General features: G+C 42.5%; 3 protein-coding genes across 6 annotated transcripts in view; 2 read left to right on the top strand and 1 right to left on the bottom strand.

Annotated features, from left to right (window-relative positions):
• The window catches only part of agap2 (ArfGAP with GTPase domain, ankyrin repeat and PH domain 2), a 28,307-nt gene extending 21,134 nt beyond the window's left edge, over positions 1 to 7,173 (top strand). For 3 of the 4 annotated variants that reach the window (XM_044210068.1, XM_044210065.1, XM_044210067.1), the window contains 8 exons: positions 38 to 163; positions 295 to 429; positions 922 to 981; positions 1,304 to 1,455; positions 2,786 to 2,876; positions 3,068 to 3,290; positions 4,355 to 4,634; positions 5,818 to 7,173. In XM_044210068.1, coding sequence (XP_044066003.1) covers positions 38 to 163; positions 295 to 429; positions 922 to 981; positions 1,304 to 1,455; positions 2,786 to 2,876; positions 3,068 to 3,290; positions 4,355 to 4,634; positions 5,818 to 6,024 — 1,274 coding nt within the window. In that variant the 3' untranslated portion in view covers positions 6,025 to 7,173. The remainder of the gene's footprint in view (positions 1 to 37; positions 164 to 294; positions 430 to 921; positions 982 to 1,303; positions 1,456 to 2,785; positions 2,877 to 3,067; positions 3,291 to 4,354; positions 4,635 to 5,817) is intronic. The other variant, XM_044210066.1, reaches the window with a different exon arrangement.
• A 962-nt stretch (positions 7,174 to 8,135) lies between these two features.
• On the top strand, positions 8,136 to 13,840 carry LOC122882563 (zinc finger and BTB domain-containing protein 39). Its single transcript, XM_044210069.1, has 4 exons — positions 8,136 to 8,273; positions 9,219 to 10,520; positions 10,608 to 10,967; positions 11,821 to 13,840. Exons 2-4 carry the CDS (start codon positions 9,276 to 9,278, stop codon positions 12,802 to 12,804), a joined length of 2,589 nt encoding a protein of 862 aa, XP_044066004.1. The 5' UTR covers positions 8,136 to 8,273; positions 9,219 to 9,275; the 3' UTR covers positions 12,805 to 13,840.
• Positions 13,841 to 14,308: 468 nt separating this feature from the next.
• gpr182 (G protein-coupled receptor 182) lies at positions 14,309 to 17,149 on the bottom strand. Its single transcript, XM_044210070.1, has 2 exons — positions 16,885 to 17,149; positions 14,309 to 15,974 (listed from the first exon to the last, which is right to left on the bottom strand). The coding sequence occupies exons 1-2, from the start codon at positions 17,095 to 17,097 to the stop codon at positions 14,880 to 14,882; spliced, it is 1,308 nt and encodes a 435-aa protein (XP_044066005.1). The 5' UTR covers positions 17,098 to 17,149; the 3' UTR covers positions 14,309 to 14,879.
• Positions 17,150 to 18,736: the final 1,587 nt, after the last annotated feature.

Consider the following 18,736-nt stretch of genomic DNA (forward strand, 5'->3'; position numbering starts at 1 on the left):
ATTTACTTAAACTTTCCACTTCCTCTCTCGCTGTCAGTTCCACAGTTGTGTCCTCCCACCCTCTCTGTGGTCGATGACCGGTCTGGTGGTTTGTCACCTCAAGGAGGAGACAGAGGACTTCAACGCTGCTCGTCCTCATTGTCCACCAAAGCACAAAGTGTTGGTACGTGCCGCAGGAAATTAAATCCTTCCGGTCATTGCCACCAGTTCAAAAACACTTCACTCAGCTCCACTAAGACTGCGTACAGCTGCTGTCTTAAATTTATGTTTCATTATTTTTGCACCAAATGTCAGATGCTCTTGAAGGGGCAGCCAGTCCTTTCGCTGGAAAAGACCCCAGCCAATCGTCTCCCATGAGCGACAGGAAGAAGAACAGGAGGAAGAAGAGTATGAATCAGAAAGGGGATGCAGCCGTTGGGCAGGCTGAAGGTAACTCAAGTTTCAGTTTTTACCATTTGCATGAAATACAACTGCTACTGCTAGCAGTGTGATAAAAATAGATTTGTTTTATTACTGTATAAATGTGCAAATGCACAGATAGTGAGTGCTAAGAAGCATCAACAGGGAAATCAACACAGAGTTTTTATAACGAATAACTAGAAAATTAATGCATTAATAAAACATTAAAGTATGTTTTCAAGGCTATTTGAAGAAGGGCAGCATTTGATTCTTGCCGTCACCACTTGTTATTATAAACATCTTGAACCTATTAAAAAAATCATGTTTACATATTCACATTATTTACAAATTCCTACGCAGTTTTCTCAGTTATCTTCTACTTCTGTCTCTTCTGTGAGGATGCAGATTAGTGAATGTGTTTGTCTTTCTCTGAATATTTCTTAACAGCCTTTTCTTAACACTTGTACTTGTCTTTCTCTGTTTCTCTTTTTCCTTTTCCTGTGTTTATCTCTCGCTCTGCAGCCAAACGCAAAATGTGGAAATTAAAGAGCTTTGGTAGCTTGAGAAACATTAATAAGACAGGTAACAAGTGAGGGTGATGGAGCTGAATCGGCTTGTGCTCAGATTTACATACAATATCTTTCCTCTGTCTGTTTTCCTTTTCAGTGTGCCTGAAATCCCAAGCTTATCCCAAGTTCATTTGACTTGTTTTTATTGTAATAACCCCAATTTTTTTCTGTTCTCACCTTCCATCAAACTGTTGTTTTGTGTTGTTTTGCGTTTGTTGTTTTGTACTTCCTTCACTGACTAAGGATTCATAATGACCATTATATTAATCCATTATAAATGTGTTGCCTTTGTACAAATCTTACTTGAGTTTGTTCTGCTTCCCTTTTACTTGCAGATGAAGAGAATACAGACTTTATCATAGTGTCGTTTACCGGGCAGACGTGGCACTTTGAGGCTCACAGCCTGGAGGACAGGGACTCGTGGGTGTCGGCTATAGAGAGCCAGATCCTGGCCAGCCTGCAGTCCTGTGAGAGCGGCAGAAACAAGGTACACAAATTTTGAAGGCCATAAAAAAAAAACCTACACCCAATCAGCTTCCTAGTATGAGTGACGTGATTCTACAAGAGCACACATTTTCTGCCAGAGTCAGAACAGTTTTGGTTATTTCTGTATTTTTGTTTTTGCCATTGCTTTTCTCGATGTCACGAATGTCTCAGCACTAATTCTAGTTTAGCGACATTTGAATCAAAATATGATGACAGCTGTGTGGTTGTTGCCAACACAATCTGTCACTCATATCTGATAAAACCCATTCTCACACAGTCCTGATTAGCTGAGCAGCATTTAAACCCTGTGATTTCATTCCAACAGAATTGCTGTGATTAGTAAGTAAGTTAGTGAGTAAATCTGTGCATATATTTCAAGTTGAGTCCAACTTTGGTGATCTTTGACCTTTGAATTTTATTGACAATGCTGGCCTTTGAGGGGACAGAGAGCGGGAGAGTCCAAAATAGAGGAAGTTATTGTAGATCATAGCTGTGGTGCTCCATCCAGTTTTATTTAACCTCCTCTGTCGGAGTGTAAACTGCTCTGCAAGAGGAATAGTTTATAGACAATTATGAGACAGGAGTCGATGGTAAAAATCAATTTATCTTGAATAAACTGTGTGACCTTATTGTCCTTTTAGTGACTGAGCTAATGAGTTAGGCATGCTTGTTACGTCAGAGAGCTTTTTATTTCCCTTCTTCAATAAAACTCTTCTTTGAATGAAATGATGATCGATAATGAGAAGACACAGTACAGCAGCTCCGAAAGCTTTCTTGACTGACTAGCTGTCAGCTAACACGTCCCGGCTGGCTAGCACGTTAGCAGTTAGCTCTCCGGCTACAGTTGATTACCAACTAGCCCTGCAAGTATTTTACAACCAAATATTTCGCGAAGATGCGTGGATGAATTTCACTGTGTCACATTTTGGTGTGACCAGGCCTTCAAACTCTTCATAACTGATGACTTTCGATAACTTTAACTTTGATTGTTGCCTATTTAGTCATGAATGTGTAACGTTATAGAGACTTAAAATTAAAATATTCAGTGCATTATCCTGCTCTAAATGATGTAAGGTATCTGTGAGGAAGCTTTTTTTCATCCCTTTTGTAAACTTAAATGTGTCTCCATAATCAATACACATGATGCAGTGTCACATGTGTTAATGGATACATGTGATATGATCCTATGTGCCATAATCTAAGCATTCACATAGAGGCCAAGATGGATTTTAAACACCATTTCTTCTTGTAATATAAGTAACTGTGTGGACAAAATACATGGTTAAAATATGTGTTTGTTTGTTTGTTTGTGCGTGTGTGTAATTGTGCAGGCTCGGAGGAGCAGCCAGAGCGAGGCTGTAGCGCTGCAGGCCATCCGCAACGCCAAGGGCAACAATCTGTGTGTGGACTGTGAAGCACCAAGTGAGTGCTTAAATGTCGGCTTCTTACCCTCCAGATGCAGATTTCCTCTGGAGGATGATTCTGCTTTCATGCACCATCCACAGCCTGCGGTGGTGTCATAGTTCACACACTGTTTCTTTCTACTCAATAATCTGTGTTAGTTCATTATGGGCGTACTTCCTGTAACCGGTCTCTGTTCTCTTGCCCTGCAGATCCCACCTGGGCCAGTCTCAACCTGGGTGCGCTGATCTGCATCGAGTGCTCTGGGATCCATCGAAACCTGGGTACTCACCTGTCTCGTGTTCGCTCGCTGGACCTGGACGACTGGCCCGGAGAGCTCACGCAAGTCCTGGCTGCCATCGGAAACCACATGGCCAACAGCATCTGGGAGAGCTGCACCCAGGGCAGAACCAAACCCACACCTACGGCAACACGGTGGGTACAACCCATCGCCACATTTATTTAAAAGGACCACAGCCTTTTAGATTGATGAATGCATTTTCAGGTAATAACACACTATAAAGAAGTTGTAAGCAGATATAAGGACATTATTTGAAAGTGTTTATTAATGTACTTGTCACCAATAAAAACTTATAAAAACTAAAAATAAATGTATAACTATTATAAAGAGTGCAGTCTAGACCTGCTCTATATGAAAAGTGCAATGAGATAACTTCTGTTATTGACGCTATATAAATAAAATGTAATTGAAAATTGAATTGGTGTTAACAGTTAATGCATTTTTGATAACTTGTAATCATTCATAGCTTGATAGTTGTAATCATATTTAATAATATATGATCACACACATGAATAAATCCTTACAATTACATTTATTAACTGTTTATACATTTAATGTACAAATCATTCGCATGTGTTCAAAACTCATGAAGAGGTGTTGAGCATCAAGGTTCTTGACTTTGGAAATAGCAGTTTGACAAAAAAGGTCCACTTGCTAGATTTCTCCTGTACTTTTATCAGCATCTCATGGCCTTCATCAGTGGATGGAGTTTGTCTCAGTTGTCATGGAAAGTGAAGAAGTATATATAAATAAATAAGTACTTAAATACATTAGTAAATATAAAATTATAATAAATAAATGTTCATATAAAACATTAACTGTTATATTGACAGTCATTCATTATCTGTTTATACACTAGTTACAGATGCTTCACAAGATGAGTTGATTACAAATCCATTAATAAACACGTCCTTATATCTGCTTGCAACGACACTATAAACCATTTATTAATTGTTTATATACTGCTTATAACAGCTAAATAGCAATCCTGATGGTGCATTCAGGTGCTAGTGGGAAACTCAGAAATCGTGAGATATGAAAGTCAGTAAACTTTTTTACGACCAGAAACAACCTAATAAGTTTGTAAAATTTTGGGAGCTGACTCAGAGCTCAGAATCTCAGACATCAGGGCTCCCCGTTATCGAAATTGTGTGTACTCGTATGCATGACTGGATCTCCTGTGTGTCTGTTTTATAAGTGAGGAGAGGGAGTCGTGGATTCGTGCTAAGTACGAACAACGGGCGTTTGTGGCGGCTCTTCAGCCGGCCTCGGGGCCCCAGCTTGTAGAGGACAGTATGCCGGTGTGGCTGCTGACTGCGGTGACTGAGAGAGATCTGCCCAGACTGCTGGTCCTTCTGGCCCACAGCACCAAGGAACAGATCAACGCTCAAATGGCCGGGTCCACTTCACTGCCTCGCACGGCCCTGCACGCTGCTTGTCAGCTGGGGGATGTAGTCATGACCCAGCTGCTTGTCTGGGTGGGTTTCTCCTTTCTTTTCACATTTCTTTTCATTTTCACTGTCCTTCTTTGATTCTTCACAGTCCACCCTCTTTATGTTGTTAGCTGCTTATATGTGACAAGGAAAATAGACTGTAAAAGGCAAAGAAGTTTCATAATAAAGTAGGACGTTCACAGTGGTGGAATGTAACAAAGTACATTATTTAAGTACAAATTCGAGGTACTTGAGTATTTACATTTTATGCAGCTTTATACTTCTACTCCACTACATCTCAGAGGGAAATATTGTACTTTGTACTCCGCTACAGTTGTCTGACAGCTTTAGTTACTTTTCAGATCACAATCATACCCTTCCTGTCCAGTGAAAATCATGTATCTCCAAGTGTTCCTCTGTGGGTTGAGAAAAACAGAACATCAAGTCGGTAATGGACCGGGCTGAGGTTTAAACCTTGGATTCAAGTTTTCCCTGCCTATTGGACTTACTTATGTGTACATTGTTGTGTTTTCACAAGAAGGTGGGATTTAATTCAGTTGTACATGAGTCCAAACTAAGATACTTGGCAGACTAAGTGGCCTAGGAACTTAGAGCAAGGTAAAACAGCCACTACACAACCCCTTGGATCAGCCAGGAAAATGCACCGTCACAAAGCTGAAAACAGGGCTGTTTTTCTGAGCTCATGAAAATTTGACTTTTTAGAGATACGTGGTTCTCACAGCACAGCGGCACTACAAACATATGATGATCTTATAGACCATGATGCATTGCTGTAGATTAAACTATCCAACAGTATATAAAGTAGTTAAAATTAGCTCAACTTTAAACATCTGCAGCAGTAAAATGCAACATACACATTAAAGCAGCAGTAATATGAATCCATAAACAGCATAAATTTTTCTGCAGAATGAGTACTTTTACTTTTGATACATTTTGCTGATAATACTTACTTTTATTTAAGTAAGGTGAATGCAGGACTTTATACAAGACTATACCTGCTTTTTCCCGGTTAGCGTTCCAGTCTTGGGTCCTGCAGACTTCGTCTCATGGATGCTGCCATACTTAACATGTAGTTTGTAATAAGAAATGCACTTACACAGCAGATGTTTGAATAGCAAAGAGATGCATTTCACTGCACGCACTGTTCTACCTTTCATCGATATGTAATCTATAACGGCAAGCAAATATCACCTCTCTCCCCCCACAGTACGGAATCGATGTGAAAGCGAAAGATAACCAAGGCCAGACGGCCATGAGGATGGCCAGAAAAACAGGAAGCAAAGGCTGCATTGATATTTTGCTCCAACACGGCTGTCCCAACGAGACGTCCCCCCCCACTGCCACACCCGTCCTCTCCCGCCGGTCCAGCACTGCCAGCCTGGGCCGAACCAGCTCCAGGAAGCGAGTGTCATAGCGTGAACTGAAGATGCTACCACACAGGAGCTGCATGGTGACGACCGGAGGATGCTTATTGGCTAGAAACCTTTTAAAACATGGATACAGCTGACTTTGGAGAGACTATAAGAAAAATGACAGAACTATATCATAGTGCTAAGGATTTTAAAAAATATGTTTCTGAAGACTGAACAACATATCAAACAACTTAAAAGCAATACTCATTCAATTTGTTGATGACAGATATATTGCTGAAATACTGTGTTGTTGTTGACCTCATTTTAAAATGACTCAAGTAGAACTTTGTAGCTGTCTTCTGTAATTTTAGAGCAGACAGTCGAACTGCTTCTGTTTCACTTCCTCCAGAAGAAGTGCAATAATCCAGCTATGACGATGAAAAGCAACAAGTTTTAGAGCAAGCTGTGCTGGGTGACAGGATGGTCACTGTTGTGAGAGAATCAATACATGGAGAGGGTGCTGCTTTTATTCAAATTTATTGTGACTGGACCAAAACAGCGACTATTTTCTTTAGGCTTTACAAACAAAACCTACAATATGTCATGTTGTTAGTTATGTGTGCCTGTCGCAGCAGTATAAAGGACAGTTTGGCCAATATAAACTGTTTTTCAGTGACAAATCAGCTGAGATAATTCTGCTTAGACTAGAAAAATAAATAGTTTGGAATATGAAATATGTCAGTGTTACTCTCACAGGTCAAAGATATGGCGTTTTAATATACCGTATATGTAACTATACTACATACTTAATGTTAAACTCTGTAACGAAGACACAACTGAAAAATCAAAGACTCAATTTTGTAAATGATTTCTACTGGTAGTTTTGAAAATATGTCAAGTTTGTTTTTTCATTGTCTCTTATAATTTCTTATTCTCCAACACGTCATGAAAGCATAAACCAGTAAACAAATGCTTTTACATATGTAAACATGTGGCTATTTGTTAAAAGTTTTATTTGGGATGGCCAGGCGACTGCATAAAGACTATGACATTATTCATATTACTGTTGTGTAGGTCCCATGAGTTTACAGTGAGGTATGAAGAGTTGCAGGTGTCCTTGTTACTTCTGACACTTTGTGGGTCGTGTGAATCCCTCATGAGCTAAAAGAAATGGTTACCGGAATAAAATAAACTTTTTTTAATTAGCATTATTATGATCATTTGTTGTGCTTTATTTTGTCTTTGTGTCTGGGCCCGCCTGCTGCATAACATTGTTGTTTATTAGCATGTTTTTAGCCATGCTAGCGGCACGGCTCTAGGGATGGTCCAGACTGAAATATCTCAAATATCTCAACGACTACTGACATTCATGGTTCCCACAGGATGAAGCCTACTCACTTTTATCTAGCGCCATCATCAGGCCAACATGTAAATTTGTCCAGTACTTTGGTTTAATCAACTCATGACATTCCCGTCAGCTTCAGCTGTACTTGGTGTTTGGCGCTAATTATCAAATGTTAGCATGCTAACACACTTATATTTATATTATAACTGCTAAACATTAGCATGTTAGCATTGTCATTGTGTAAGCATGCTGATGTTAGCATTTAGCCCAAAGCACAGTACAGTCTCACAGAGCTGCCAGCATGGCTGCAGGCTCTCAGTTAACATTGTTGAAAACAAATACAAGTAAACAAGTAACCTAACAAGGGAGTAGGATGATAAAACAAAAGAAAATGATAATAATAAAAATGTAATAAAAACCTTTACAGGTGTTGTATGTTTTAACGGCGTTTGTGTAAAATGTATTGTTTGTATTGAAATGTATTGTTTGACAGATAATTAGCTCTGAAAAATGTGGAATCTTTTGCTCGTAAATTTTGATTTGCGAATATAACATTTGGTCAAAATAACAAATTAATGAGGTAAAACTGAGAGAAAGAGGCAAATTTTTTTTTCACTAAAGCAATGTGAATCAGCAATAAATTAGTAGGATTTTGAATACAGAGCTTTTACTTGTAATAGAGTATTTTTACATCGATGTATTGGCACTTTTAAGTAAAGGATTCTTCCACCACTGCTTACTGTAGTTGTTTCACAGCATGCTGGCTGACCCTTTGCATTGCAGTGACTCATTCAGACTGTAGGGGGCGCCTCCAGGACACGTTTGTTGACATACGTCACCAAAATGCGACGGACGATCAAAAGGGTTGTAATTATAAAATTTACAGTCCGTGGACGACCACCGGAGTCCCTTTGAAAACATAATAAAATAGAAGATTAATCGTCACGCATAAACGTCTTTCAATGGGTGAGTCATGACAACGATGCAAACGAGACGACGACATTAACAACAGGATGATTTTTCTAACGAATAAATCTGTAAAAAAATCTGTTTTATTGAGCTGTTAGCGAGCAGAGTTGCCATAATGTGTCAGGACTGTCTGGAAAAACTGGCTAAGCTTTGTTAGCTTCTTGTTGGACTGCTGCAATTAAAATGTAAATTCAGAGTATAAAACAGGCTGCAGCAACCAAACTAAACTAAAACTAAAAATGATGTAGCTCAACGGTTCGCTGGGAAGAAAAAAATAATAATTTGCTTTTGTTTGCATTGGTGGGATGGAGGTGTCATTGCCCTGAGCTCAATTTATTTCTACATCACTGTTTGTAATGGTAGTTTAAGTTACAAATTAATTTCTTTTAACCAAAGTATTCTATAAAAATATAAAAGCATATAAGATTTGATATTGTACATGCTGTACGTAGCTATATGCCACTTCTCATATATAAATATATGCAGCTTGATATATGAGCAACTTATGATCCTTACTGTTAACCTTGTTTATATTTTTGGCATTGTGTATGTTTGGGATTTTGGATATCTGTTTATTGATATTTTAATGTGTGCACTCGTTCCTGCTTTGTACTGCAACTGTTTTGGATTGTTGTTCGGACAAAACAAGCAATTTGAAAACTTCACATTGGGCTCTGGAAAATTTGGCATTTTTCACTTTCTGACTCTTTATAGACATTAAAAAAACAGACGAATCAATAATGAAAATTGTTGTTAGTTGCAGTTAGTGACAGTGAACTAAACATGAATTATTTGCGCTTGACTGTACATTCAAGTCTAAAGAAAAAAGAGTAAAGAGTATCATTCTGAAAGAAAGAAAAGGCTGCCTGACGGTTACAGTATGCACCACACATGTGCCTCCTCTGTTCTGCTCTAATGACTTTGTCTTGTCTGTTCCTGCAGTTGGACTGTAGCGCACCCGGAGCTGCCGCAGCAGCAGCAGCAGGAGCAGCAGCAGGGATGAGGATCCGGCTGCAGGGTCCCGGCCATGCTGCCAGCCTTCTCGCTGAGCTCAACCGCTGCCGCCAATCACGTAGATACTGTGATGTGTTCCTACAAGTTGGCAACCGCACATTCGCAGCGCACCGTGCAGTGCTGGCCTGCGCCGGGACGTACTTCCGCAACCTCTTTGCCCGGGCTCCGACCTCGTCCACCGCTGCCTTCTCTTTGGAGTTTATTTCCCCGGCCAACTTTGAGAAGGTGCTGACATTCCTCTACACGGGGGAGATCTTGACGGATCTCATAGATGTCGGGGTACTGTATGAGCTGGCTGAGAGGCTGGGAGTTAGTGAACTGGTGAGGGCCTGTCACGCTACCTTCCCTGACCTGCAGGCTTCTGTGTCTGCAAACTGTAAAGCAGGCAGTGCTGGAGACCTCACCCTGGACTCCAGCATGGTTGCTGCTGCTGCGTCCACAGTGGCTGTTGTTAGTGCAGCTTCTGTATCTGCATCGTCTGTGTGTTCCTCCGCCGCCTCCTGCTCGTCTCTGTCTTCGTCAGCTGCCCCGACCCCTGCTGCCGCTCCCTCACCTCTCTTCCAAGCCAGGACAGCCAGGGCCGGCCGTGAAGCTCACACTGGGGCTCTGTCTCTGGACCTGAAGGCAGAAGACGTCCAGTCTCATATCGGCTATGGGCAGATGTCAGCAGATCATCAACTACCAGGAGGACACAGTCTTTTAACCAGCAGCCATTCCAGCCAGAGTGATGGCGTGCTGCCTCCGGGGCCTGTGCTCCAGCTGAAGACTGAGCAGGGGCTGGAAGAAGAGGAGGCAGAAGGCAGCTGTGAGGATGGAGACAGAGATAGACGAATGGTTTCTGAGAGCGCGGGAAGCTCTCTGCCTCAGAGCAGTGACGCTGCACCGTCTGACTCCTGCTCCTTCCCCGACTCCTCAGCTCAGGTCGGAGCTGAGGCCTGCGACCCGACGTCGTCCTCGGGAGAGCCTCTAGGCAGCCTGCAGGTGGGATCGGTGGAGAGCGGCATGGAGGTGTTTGGAGAGGTGGAGGAGGGAGAGAATGAGGAGGAGAGGGAGGCTCTGCGAGGGAATGGAGCAATGGAGGGAACAGAGGAGGAGCAGTGGAGACAGCTGGCAGGTGAGATCATCGAGCTGAGCGACGATGAGAACTTCATGGAGGAGGGAGATGAGGAGGATGATGAAGACGACCTTGTGTGTGTGGAGAATGGAGAAGAAGGGAACTCAAGCGGCCAGGTAATGGTTGTATTTGTCAGCACTAAAATATTTCAGGTAAATGTGAGTCCATACAACAGAAGTAATGTTCTCCACGTACTCCTCCAGGTGACGGGGAACATGCTGTCGTGTAAAGCCTGCGCAGTGCCTCTCCCAGCAGACCCGGCTGCCATCAGAAGACACGCTGAGACCCACCTGACGGAGCTGGGGCTCTGCAGAGTGTGTGGGGCCTCGTTCCCGGACCACGGCGCCGGTGTCACCCACTCCCTCTCCCACGTTGGGGTGCAGCTCTTCACCTGCGACATGTGTCACTTGCAGTTCTGCAGCCAAAACAAACTGCTGCGCCACCACCGCCAGGCAGCCTCCAGTTACACAATACCACAGGGGGCGCTGACCAACAGCAGCCAAGGCCTGAGCTCCGAGCTGCAGTGTGCAGTGTGCGTCAAGACCCTCAGCAAGGACTTCCAGGTTAGTGGACGTTTAAGATGTGTTTTTTGGTGTAAGGTCTTGGTGTATTTTCACAAACATAATTTCCGGTCAATTTTAAAGTTGCTGACTATGTAATAATAGTAATTATAATATAAAGCACTTTTCAAAACCGAGTTACAAAGTGCTTAAATCAAGATAAAACTAGGCCACTAAAAGTGCAGAGAATGAAACAGAATAAAATACCAACAATAAAATAATATAAAATAAAATAAAAAGAGTAAACAAAATATAGAAATATAAATGAATGAACAAATTTTTTATTTTGGTGTCAGACCATTAAAATGGTTGATCCCTCATGACTTCTGACAGTTAAAATTACAAATCCTTGCTGCAAGCCACATACTGAACATGATCCTAAACCTAAGAAAATAAATTAAAACAATAAAACACAATAGAATAGAAACACAATATAAAAACGACGTATACAACACATTTTTGTTAATGTCATGATAGAAGTATAAAGGACAATATAAAACAAAAATTATTTCAATTTTCTATTTCTATCATGTGGTGTATATATACAGTATGGTCCTTTAATTTGGCAGGAAACCTAGATCATAATTATTAACCCTCATTTAAGAAAACTTTGTATTTGTAGCATTCAGGTGATTCTTTACTCTTGGAATAATATAAGAACCAGGTGAAATTGAAATATATGGAGCAAATGAAGTAGGCAGCTAGTTAAAATGAAACATACAGTGTGTTGAGGCGTCTCTTGTTTGTATAATTAGTGCTAGAAAACTGATTTCATAAAGAGACATCTGACAGTAACATGGACAGAAAAGGAGAATATGGGATTACATTTATTTTATGTTTCTTATCTCCTTCACAGACTGTCAAAGACCACCTGCTGAGCCATGTGTGTCCCCAGAGCCTGAGCTGCGGTGTGTGTCACCTCCCCCAGCTCTCCTTGTGCTCCCTGCTGTGGCACGCCCTCGCCCACCTCTCTTTGCCCGTCTTCACCTGCCCACACTGCGCCCGGTTCTTCGTAGAGCGCTCCCTGCTGGACAAACATATGACTGCACACGCTGAGGAGGCGGCAGCTAAGGAGAGGGAGCGGTCGGCGCTGAGGGCTTTCCGAGTCGAGGCAGATGGAGTCGGGGGAGGTGGTATGGCAGGAGTGGAGGAGTTGCATTGCTTCCTGTGCCCACAGACTTTCCGCTCCTCCTCTGCCTTTCAGTACCACCTCAGCCTGCACTCCACCGAGTCCCTGGGGAGTGGTGGAGGTGTTGGGGCCCAGGGCTGGCTGGGCAAACGTAAAGCTGACCAATCTCTGGAGTGCCCTCCGTCCTCCTGCTCCTCCTCCTCTCCACGGGAGGTCGCCGGCCTCGTTAAAATGAGCAACCTGGGTTTGGGGCTGGGAATGGGCTTCAGCATACCAGATAAGTTTTTTCAAGGGTCAATACACAGCCTGCCCTCTGGAGTCTTGACCAACGGGAGTTCAGGGCAGGACGGGGGAGCCGGAGCAGCAGGCGTCCGTGGGAAATGGTACCGGTGTCGCTACTGTGGTAAACGTTTCGCCCACTCGGGGGAGTTCACCTATCACCTCCGCATCCACACCGGGGAGAAACCCTACCAGTGCAAAGTCTGTCTGCGCTTCTTCAGAGGCCGCTCCACCATGATCTGCCACCTGAAGACGCACGCCGGTGCTCTCATGTACCGCTGCACCGTCTGCGGCCTTTACTTCTCCACGCTGAAGCTGGTGTCGTCACATATGGAGCTCCACAAGGACCACCTGCCCCCGGACTTCAACATCGAGCAGACCTTCATGTACAGTGATCACTCTAAGGAGCCGCTGCCCACAGTGGACACCTGATGGGCTCTGTGTGTCGGCCTGGCGTTTCTCTCCTCGTCCCTTTTTCCTCTCTCTGACACGTCCTCTGTGTCTGGTTGTCGTGGACCACATGCTGAATATAATAGACTAGCTAGGGCTGTAACTAATGATTATTTTCATTATCAGTTATTTTATTGATGAGTCGATTAATCGTTTAGTCTGTAAAATGTCACTAATTGATTTGAGAAGCTGGAACAAGAGATTGTTGGCATTTTTGCTTGATAATATCGGTTATCAAAATTGTTGCAGATTACTTTTCTGTCAATCAAACTAATTGATTAATCGTGTCAGTGCTATAATAGACTTAGACTTTTAGAATGTAGTGGACATATTATCTGTCAGATGCTGTTCACTGAGTCAACCAGTCTCTTTGAACTAAGATAAAAAGAAGCCACTTGGTGGCAGTGTATCCTGTTCTGTGTCAGTGAAAGAAGGGAAGCTGGTGGATTGTGGACTGTCATGCAGCACTCTGCTTGTATTATCTACTCCGAACAAGTCTGTATCTTTATAACTTAAACATCGGGATAGGTTTTTATGTCAGTGATTGATACTTAACACTGTTATTAAAGCAGCACCTCAATGTAGCATAGAAATTATTTTCTTAGAATTGCAGTCACTATTTTCACACACTACAATTTTTTAAGTCTTTTAAAGTTTAATTTTTCACTCCAGATGCAACATGACCAGCCACATAAGAGTGCATTTTATTCAGTCATTGAAACATAAAAACATGCATCTTTATGAATGCTTTCAGATTATGCCATTGAGTCACATGCTGAATTCACTTGTTTAGAGCACGTGAAGCATGTTGTGCTGTAGAAACATGATATTTAAGTGCCCATCACATTTCTGTGTAATATTTTTGTCTTACCTCATATTTATGATGACAGTGCAACTATTTATTATTTTTATGCCTTTATACATTTCATTATGTTTCTAAAGCCATCTATGAATGTTGGCCTTTTTTAAATATTGTTTTTGAAAAGAAAAATAATAAATGCCTCTAGGAAGACTGTTATCACCCCTAAATGATTTTTTTATTCTGTTTTGAGTGACCCTTTAAAGTGTCCTGCACCACAAAATCCATCCATCATCAGAATTTCAGTGATGAACTTGCAGAATTGTGCATAGTATTTTGAACCTCTTGCTTCCAGGGGCTTGTGACCTTTGCCCTTTTAAAGCCCGGTCGCTTCCTGCTATTGTGCCATCTGTGGACTGACAACCCCTTTTCCTTTTTCTGCCTTCTTATCATTTAAACTGTTGAACGTGACACATTCCAGATGGAGACAGAAATGGAAGTAAATGTAATAAAAATAAACAGTAACTGCGAGAAGGGAGATAGCTAAGTGCAAGAACAGCAGAGTGTCTAAAATAAACACATTAAGCTTCCAAACATGCATGTCCCCAAGCTTTTTCATTGCTCTACTCTGCCATCATGATAAAGTACGAAATTCTACTCAGGTTCTCCAGTTTAAACAGATACAAACAGTGTTTGATGGAGTTTATTCATTTTAACAGGTGACCAAGTTACAGCAAATGTAGACTACAGCAGCATCCAGAAACAGATAAATAAGCATTTAGTAATGCAAACTATGGTTTATCCGTTAGATTTGTAATGAAATTACATTTTCACATTTGCAAGATGTTTATGGGGTTATGAGGATTGCTCTTATCTGGCACTGGACAGATGGCAGATTTGTTTACACACATTCCTGGTGTGGCACTATTCTTCCCCTGTGCAATGAGATTTTAGAGGTTGCTATGAGTTCCTGTGGGAGGAAATAAAACATCAAACACTTCCTGCCTTCCTCTTTTTAAAACTGTGATCAGATACATGATTAAAAAAAAACAGGAAGTGGATTATGAGAGGAAGGTGTTGGTGAGCCCATCTATTACGTAACAAACAGCACAATGAGTCTATGACCAGAGTGAGATGATACAGTCTATGCCTCTGGTGTTCTGAAGCACCAAGACTGGATTCAGTTCTGTCAGATCTTTCTTCACTTAGAAAAGGTCTCGCTCCTGAAGCTTACTCTTTTCTTATCTCAGTTTCTTTCTTATGATCCAACATCAGACTGGCTGGTGCTGGCATTACTTAACTTGCGTTGCTTCCCCGGGTCTCCCCCGCCTCCGTTGGGAGCGTTGGGCTGGGTCCCCGCTCCCACCTGGTCCACAGTTCCCTCTCTGGGTATGTAGTTCAACACAGTGTTGATCAGGTTGTTGCGAAAGCTCTTGCTGAGGAAGTTGTAGAGGATGGGGTTGGCGACACAGTGGAAAAGAGACAGGCTCTGCACCACGCTGAATGAGAAGTAGAGGACTTCTACTGTGTTACAGCTGAAGATGTAGGGGTCAAGGTCATCTATGATCATCAGGAACGTGACCAGGTGGTAGGGCAGCCAGCACACGACAAACACCAGGGAGTACACGTGCACCAGCCACACGTCCCGCCGGCCCTGCACATCTTGTGCTGTTTGAACTGCACGAGCGATCAGCACGTTGCAGGTGATGATGACAGCAGCAGGGCCCAGGAACTGGAAGATCATGCAAAGGAAAGCAACAGAGACAAACCATTCGGTGTAGCTGTGCTCGGGCAGCATGTAACAGCCTGGCTCGTCCCACTCTAGAAGATCCACGTGGACGTTCTCCATCAGAGCCAGGAACAAGGAGAGCACCCACAGGCCTCCACAGAGCACCCAGCGGCGCCGGCCCACCGCAGGGAAGAAGGCCGGAAACAAGGGTCTGGTCAGGGACAGATAGCGCTCCAGAGTCATGAAGGCCAGGAAGAAGGAGCTGCTGTAGAAGTTGACCACATAGATGAGGTTGGTGACCTTGCAGAGGAAGCGGCCCCACAGCCAAACCTTGTCCATGGTCACCTCCATCATGAAGAAAGGCAGGATCACAATCACCATCAGGTCCGACATGCTCACGTTGAGGATGCAGAAGAGAACCCCGCTGGCCGAGTGGCGTCGACGCCAGTTGACCCAGACGACCAGTGTGTTCTCCAGCAGGCCCACCATGAAGATGAAAAGGTAGATCAGGAAGAGGGCGATGCGGCGATAGTCCGAATCGAGCTGGATGGTGCACTCATAGACAAACCATGGTGTGCCATTTAAGTAGTCTAATGAGTGGTTGTGCTCGTGAGAGCTCATGGTCTGGAGTGAAAAGCAGAGGAAAACTGTTTCATATCTGGACAGAGTTCAGATTTACTTTGGGGTTAATCTGATTATGTTTTCAGACGTTACATAACAGAAGCACAGGAGGAGGAGGGTGGCAGACGTGCTGGGTTGAAATGTTATCAAATGATTTTGAGAGGTGGCAACTAAAACCACAGGTTAGAAGAAAGCCATTTTACAACCTACAACATGCAGTTCAGAAAGTATAAATGTCTCACTGAGGTGCTGTGAGTGCATGCTTGGATTTGTTTAGAATTAAAGTTAAACTGGCTGATTTATAGCATAGTTTTTCATTTAAAAGAGTTCTCCACTGATTTAGAATTGCACTCCAATAACATTGTTGGACTCATGATGGCCAATTTTTTTTTTTTATCAAAATCAATGCAGCAGAACCAGAGATGTATATCATTGATGTAGATATCATTTTCATTCCGCGCATTCTTCTTCCTTGTCAAAACCTGGCGCCTACATTACCCACAATGCAACTCGACCACAGACAGTTTGGACCGAGATTCGGGTGTGCTATGCTAGTAGCAGCTAATGTAGCCTTGAGCCGCTAGCCTGCAGCAGATGAGGAGCGGGCTACAGAGGCCTGGTAACCTCAGTTCTTTCTATCTCCACACCCCCAGATTTGTTTCATTTTCAAACTTGTAGTCCTGTAGCCCCAACCACCGATGACTCAAGTGATATCACATGAGGCATTTTTTATCAGATTTGACACAGCTCCCTCTGGAGCCACAAAGGCTTTAACCTACTTTTTTCACATGTGCACTAGTTCGCACCAAGACTTTGATGTGTAAAATCGGTGGAGTTCCTCTTTTATGTACAAATTTAAGGTGTTAACAGGTTGTAAAATCTCTAAAAATATTCAAATTGGGCTTTACCGTACCTTGTTGTGATGAAGTGTACTGGAGATGAAGAGGGCAGGTCCACCCTGAGGCCTTGTTGTCTTCTGGAGAGTTTTCTGTGTGAAGCCTGCAAACACCAGATGACTCCTTCCAGCTCTGATGTTGAGGGCTATCTGAGCAATCAAGCAGCCAGGACTTTCTAACCTCCCATTTCTCATTAACACACACACACACACACACACACATATGTACATGTACAGACACAGATCTAACAGGACATCCTCAGTGTGTAGTGGGGAGTGGTGTAGAGAGGTCCAGGGCCGCCCACACAGCTAAAGGCGATTTTGTTAATTGTAGTAAAAAAAAAAATGTGCTCAGACAGAAAGTGTTTCCCAAAATGTCTATTCAGTACTTATGGGAGGAACTTGACTTCTCTGAAATAAGCATTCAGGAGGTACAAATCACTTTTACACAGACCTTCAGGAATATCTCCAAGACACACAGAGAGAAATGAAACCTTTATGCTAAAGTCCGGTATCCTTGACATTAAATATCACTAGAGGAGGAAAGTAACTAAGTATATTAAGTACTCAAGTACTGTACAATTTTGAGGTACTAGTACTTTACTTGAGTATTTTAATTTTCTGCTACTTCAACTCCACTACATTTCAGAGGGAACAGAAACTGCACTTTTTACTGCACTACATTTATCTGACAGCTGTAGCTCCTTTCCAGATTAAGATTTATTTAAGATTTAATCAGTGCCTCGCAGCCTTTTTGGCTTGTGACCCCCTTTTGTTTCCACCAAAAGAGAGATTTACCCTTTAAACTTTTTAGATGCTTTCATTTAAATTATTGTTTGAGGCCCAAAGAGGTCAAATTATCTATTATTTCACAAAAAAAAGCAAAGATTAGAGAAAACTGACTACAAAAACTGAAAACAGATTTCTTCTTTCCCATTAATGATCTCACGACTCCTCAGATGTATCTGGTTGGGAACCACTGGACTAAACTAGCTAACTGTATATAAAGTAGTTAAAACTAGCTTCACCTCGAGCAGCTACAACAGTAAAATGTTGCTCTAACATTGATGCATCAGTATTAACAATCTAACAAGTCACATATAATAATATATCCGTCACGGGGGACATTTAACTGCCCAAGTACTTACTTTTCATATATTTAAGTACATTTTGCTGATAATACTTCTGTACTTTTACTTAAGTAAAGCACCTGAATAGATCTTCCACCACTTTAAGTCCCACTTTCTCCCTAAAAGGTGGAATATGTGGGCAATATTAAAATACGTGGGCATGGTCCACCTGTACTGATCCCAGTTAATTTGGATTTCCCTTTAGGGGTTATAAAAACCCAAATCAGATTTTTCCAAAATAAATCTCTTCAGGTCAATTAATTGGTTCCCGCAGATTTTAGAGGGTTAATTTTATCATCATTTTCAGTTTGCATTGACTCTGTGATGGTGAGTTTCCTCAGTGAATTACCTTGCGTGATCCTGTATGTATGTATGGCTGGTAGAAATGGTGCAGAAACAGTAAAAACAGGCACCACATAGCAGAGGACAATGCCAGGAAGCCCCCCCCCCCCCCACCCCACCCCCAACCAGAGGGAGACGGGCAGCGTATAGGGGAGGTGGGAAGCCTCGGGCACATCAACCTCACTGAGGAAGGGGGCTCTTTAACCTAGAAGTACACACACTTCCTCATTATCATATTTCAACACTCTTTAAAAGTGAGCTGCAGTTCGGCTTCACTTCATCCTGCGCAGGTGACGACAGAGCAGATCTGGCTCCACTGATGTGACACGTTTAATTGAGCAGCTAAAGGTTGAACATGAGGGACAGTGTTCATCTAAAATTGGACAAGGAACAAGTGC

This window comes from Siniperca chuatsi, linkage group LG10 (genome assembly GCF_020085105.1).
Source record: "Siniperca chuatsi isolate FFG_IHB_CAS linkage group LG10, ASM2008510v1, whole genome shotgun sequence".
Taxonomy (NCBI): domain Eukaryota; kingdom Metazoa; phylum Chordata; class Actinopteri; order Centrarchiformes; family Sinipercidae; genus Siniperca; species Siniperca chuatsi.

Bases quoted from the DNA above. Each gene is read 5' to 3' on its own strand.
- LOC122882563 (XM_044210069.1), top strand. From the start codon at position 9,276: ATGAGGATCCGGCTGCAGGGTCCCGGCCATGCTGCCAGCCTTCTCGCT. The intron at 10,521-10,607 runs GTAATGGTTGTA...GTACTCCTCCAG, and splicing joins AAGGGAACTCAAGCGGCCAG to GTGACGGGGAACATGCTGTC. The intron at 10,968-11,820 runs GTTAGTGGACGT...TCTCCTTCACAG, and splicing joins CCCTCAGCAAGGACTTCCAG to ACTGTCAAAGACCACCTGCT.
- gpr182 (XM_044210070.1), bottom strand. From the start codon at position 17,097: ATGTACATATGTGTGTGTGTGTGTGTGTGTGTGTTAATGAGAAATGGG. The intron at 15,975-16,884 runs GTACGGTAAAGC...TTTTCACTCCAG, and splicing joins GTACACTTCATCACAACAAG to ACCATGAGCTCTCACGAGCA.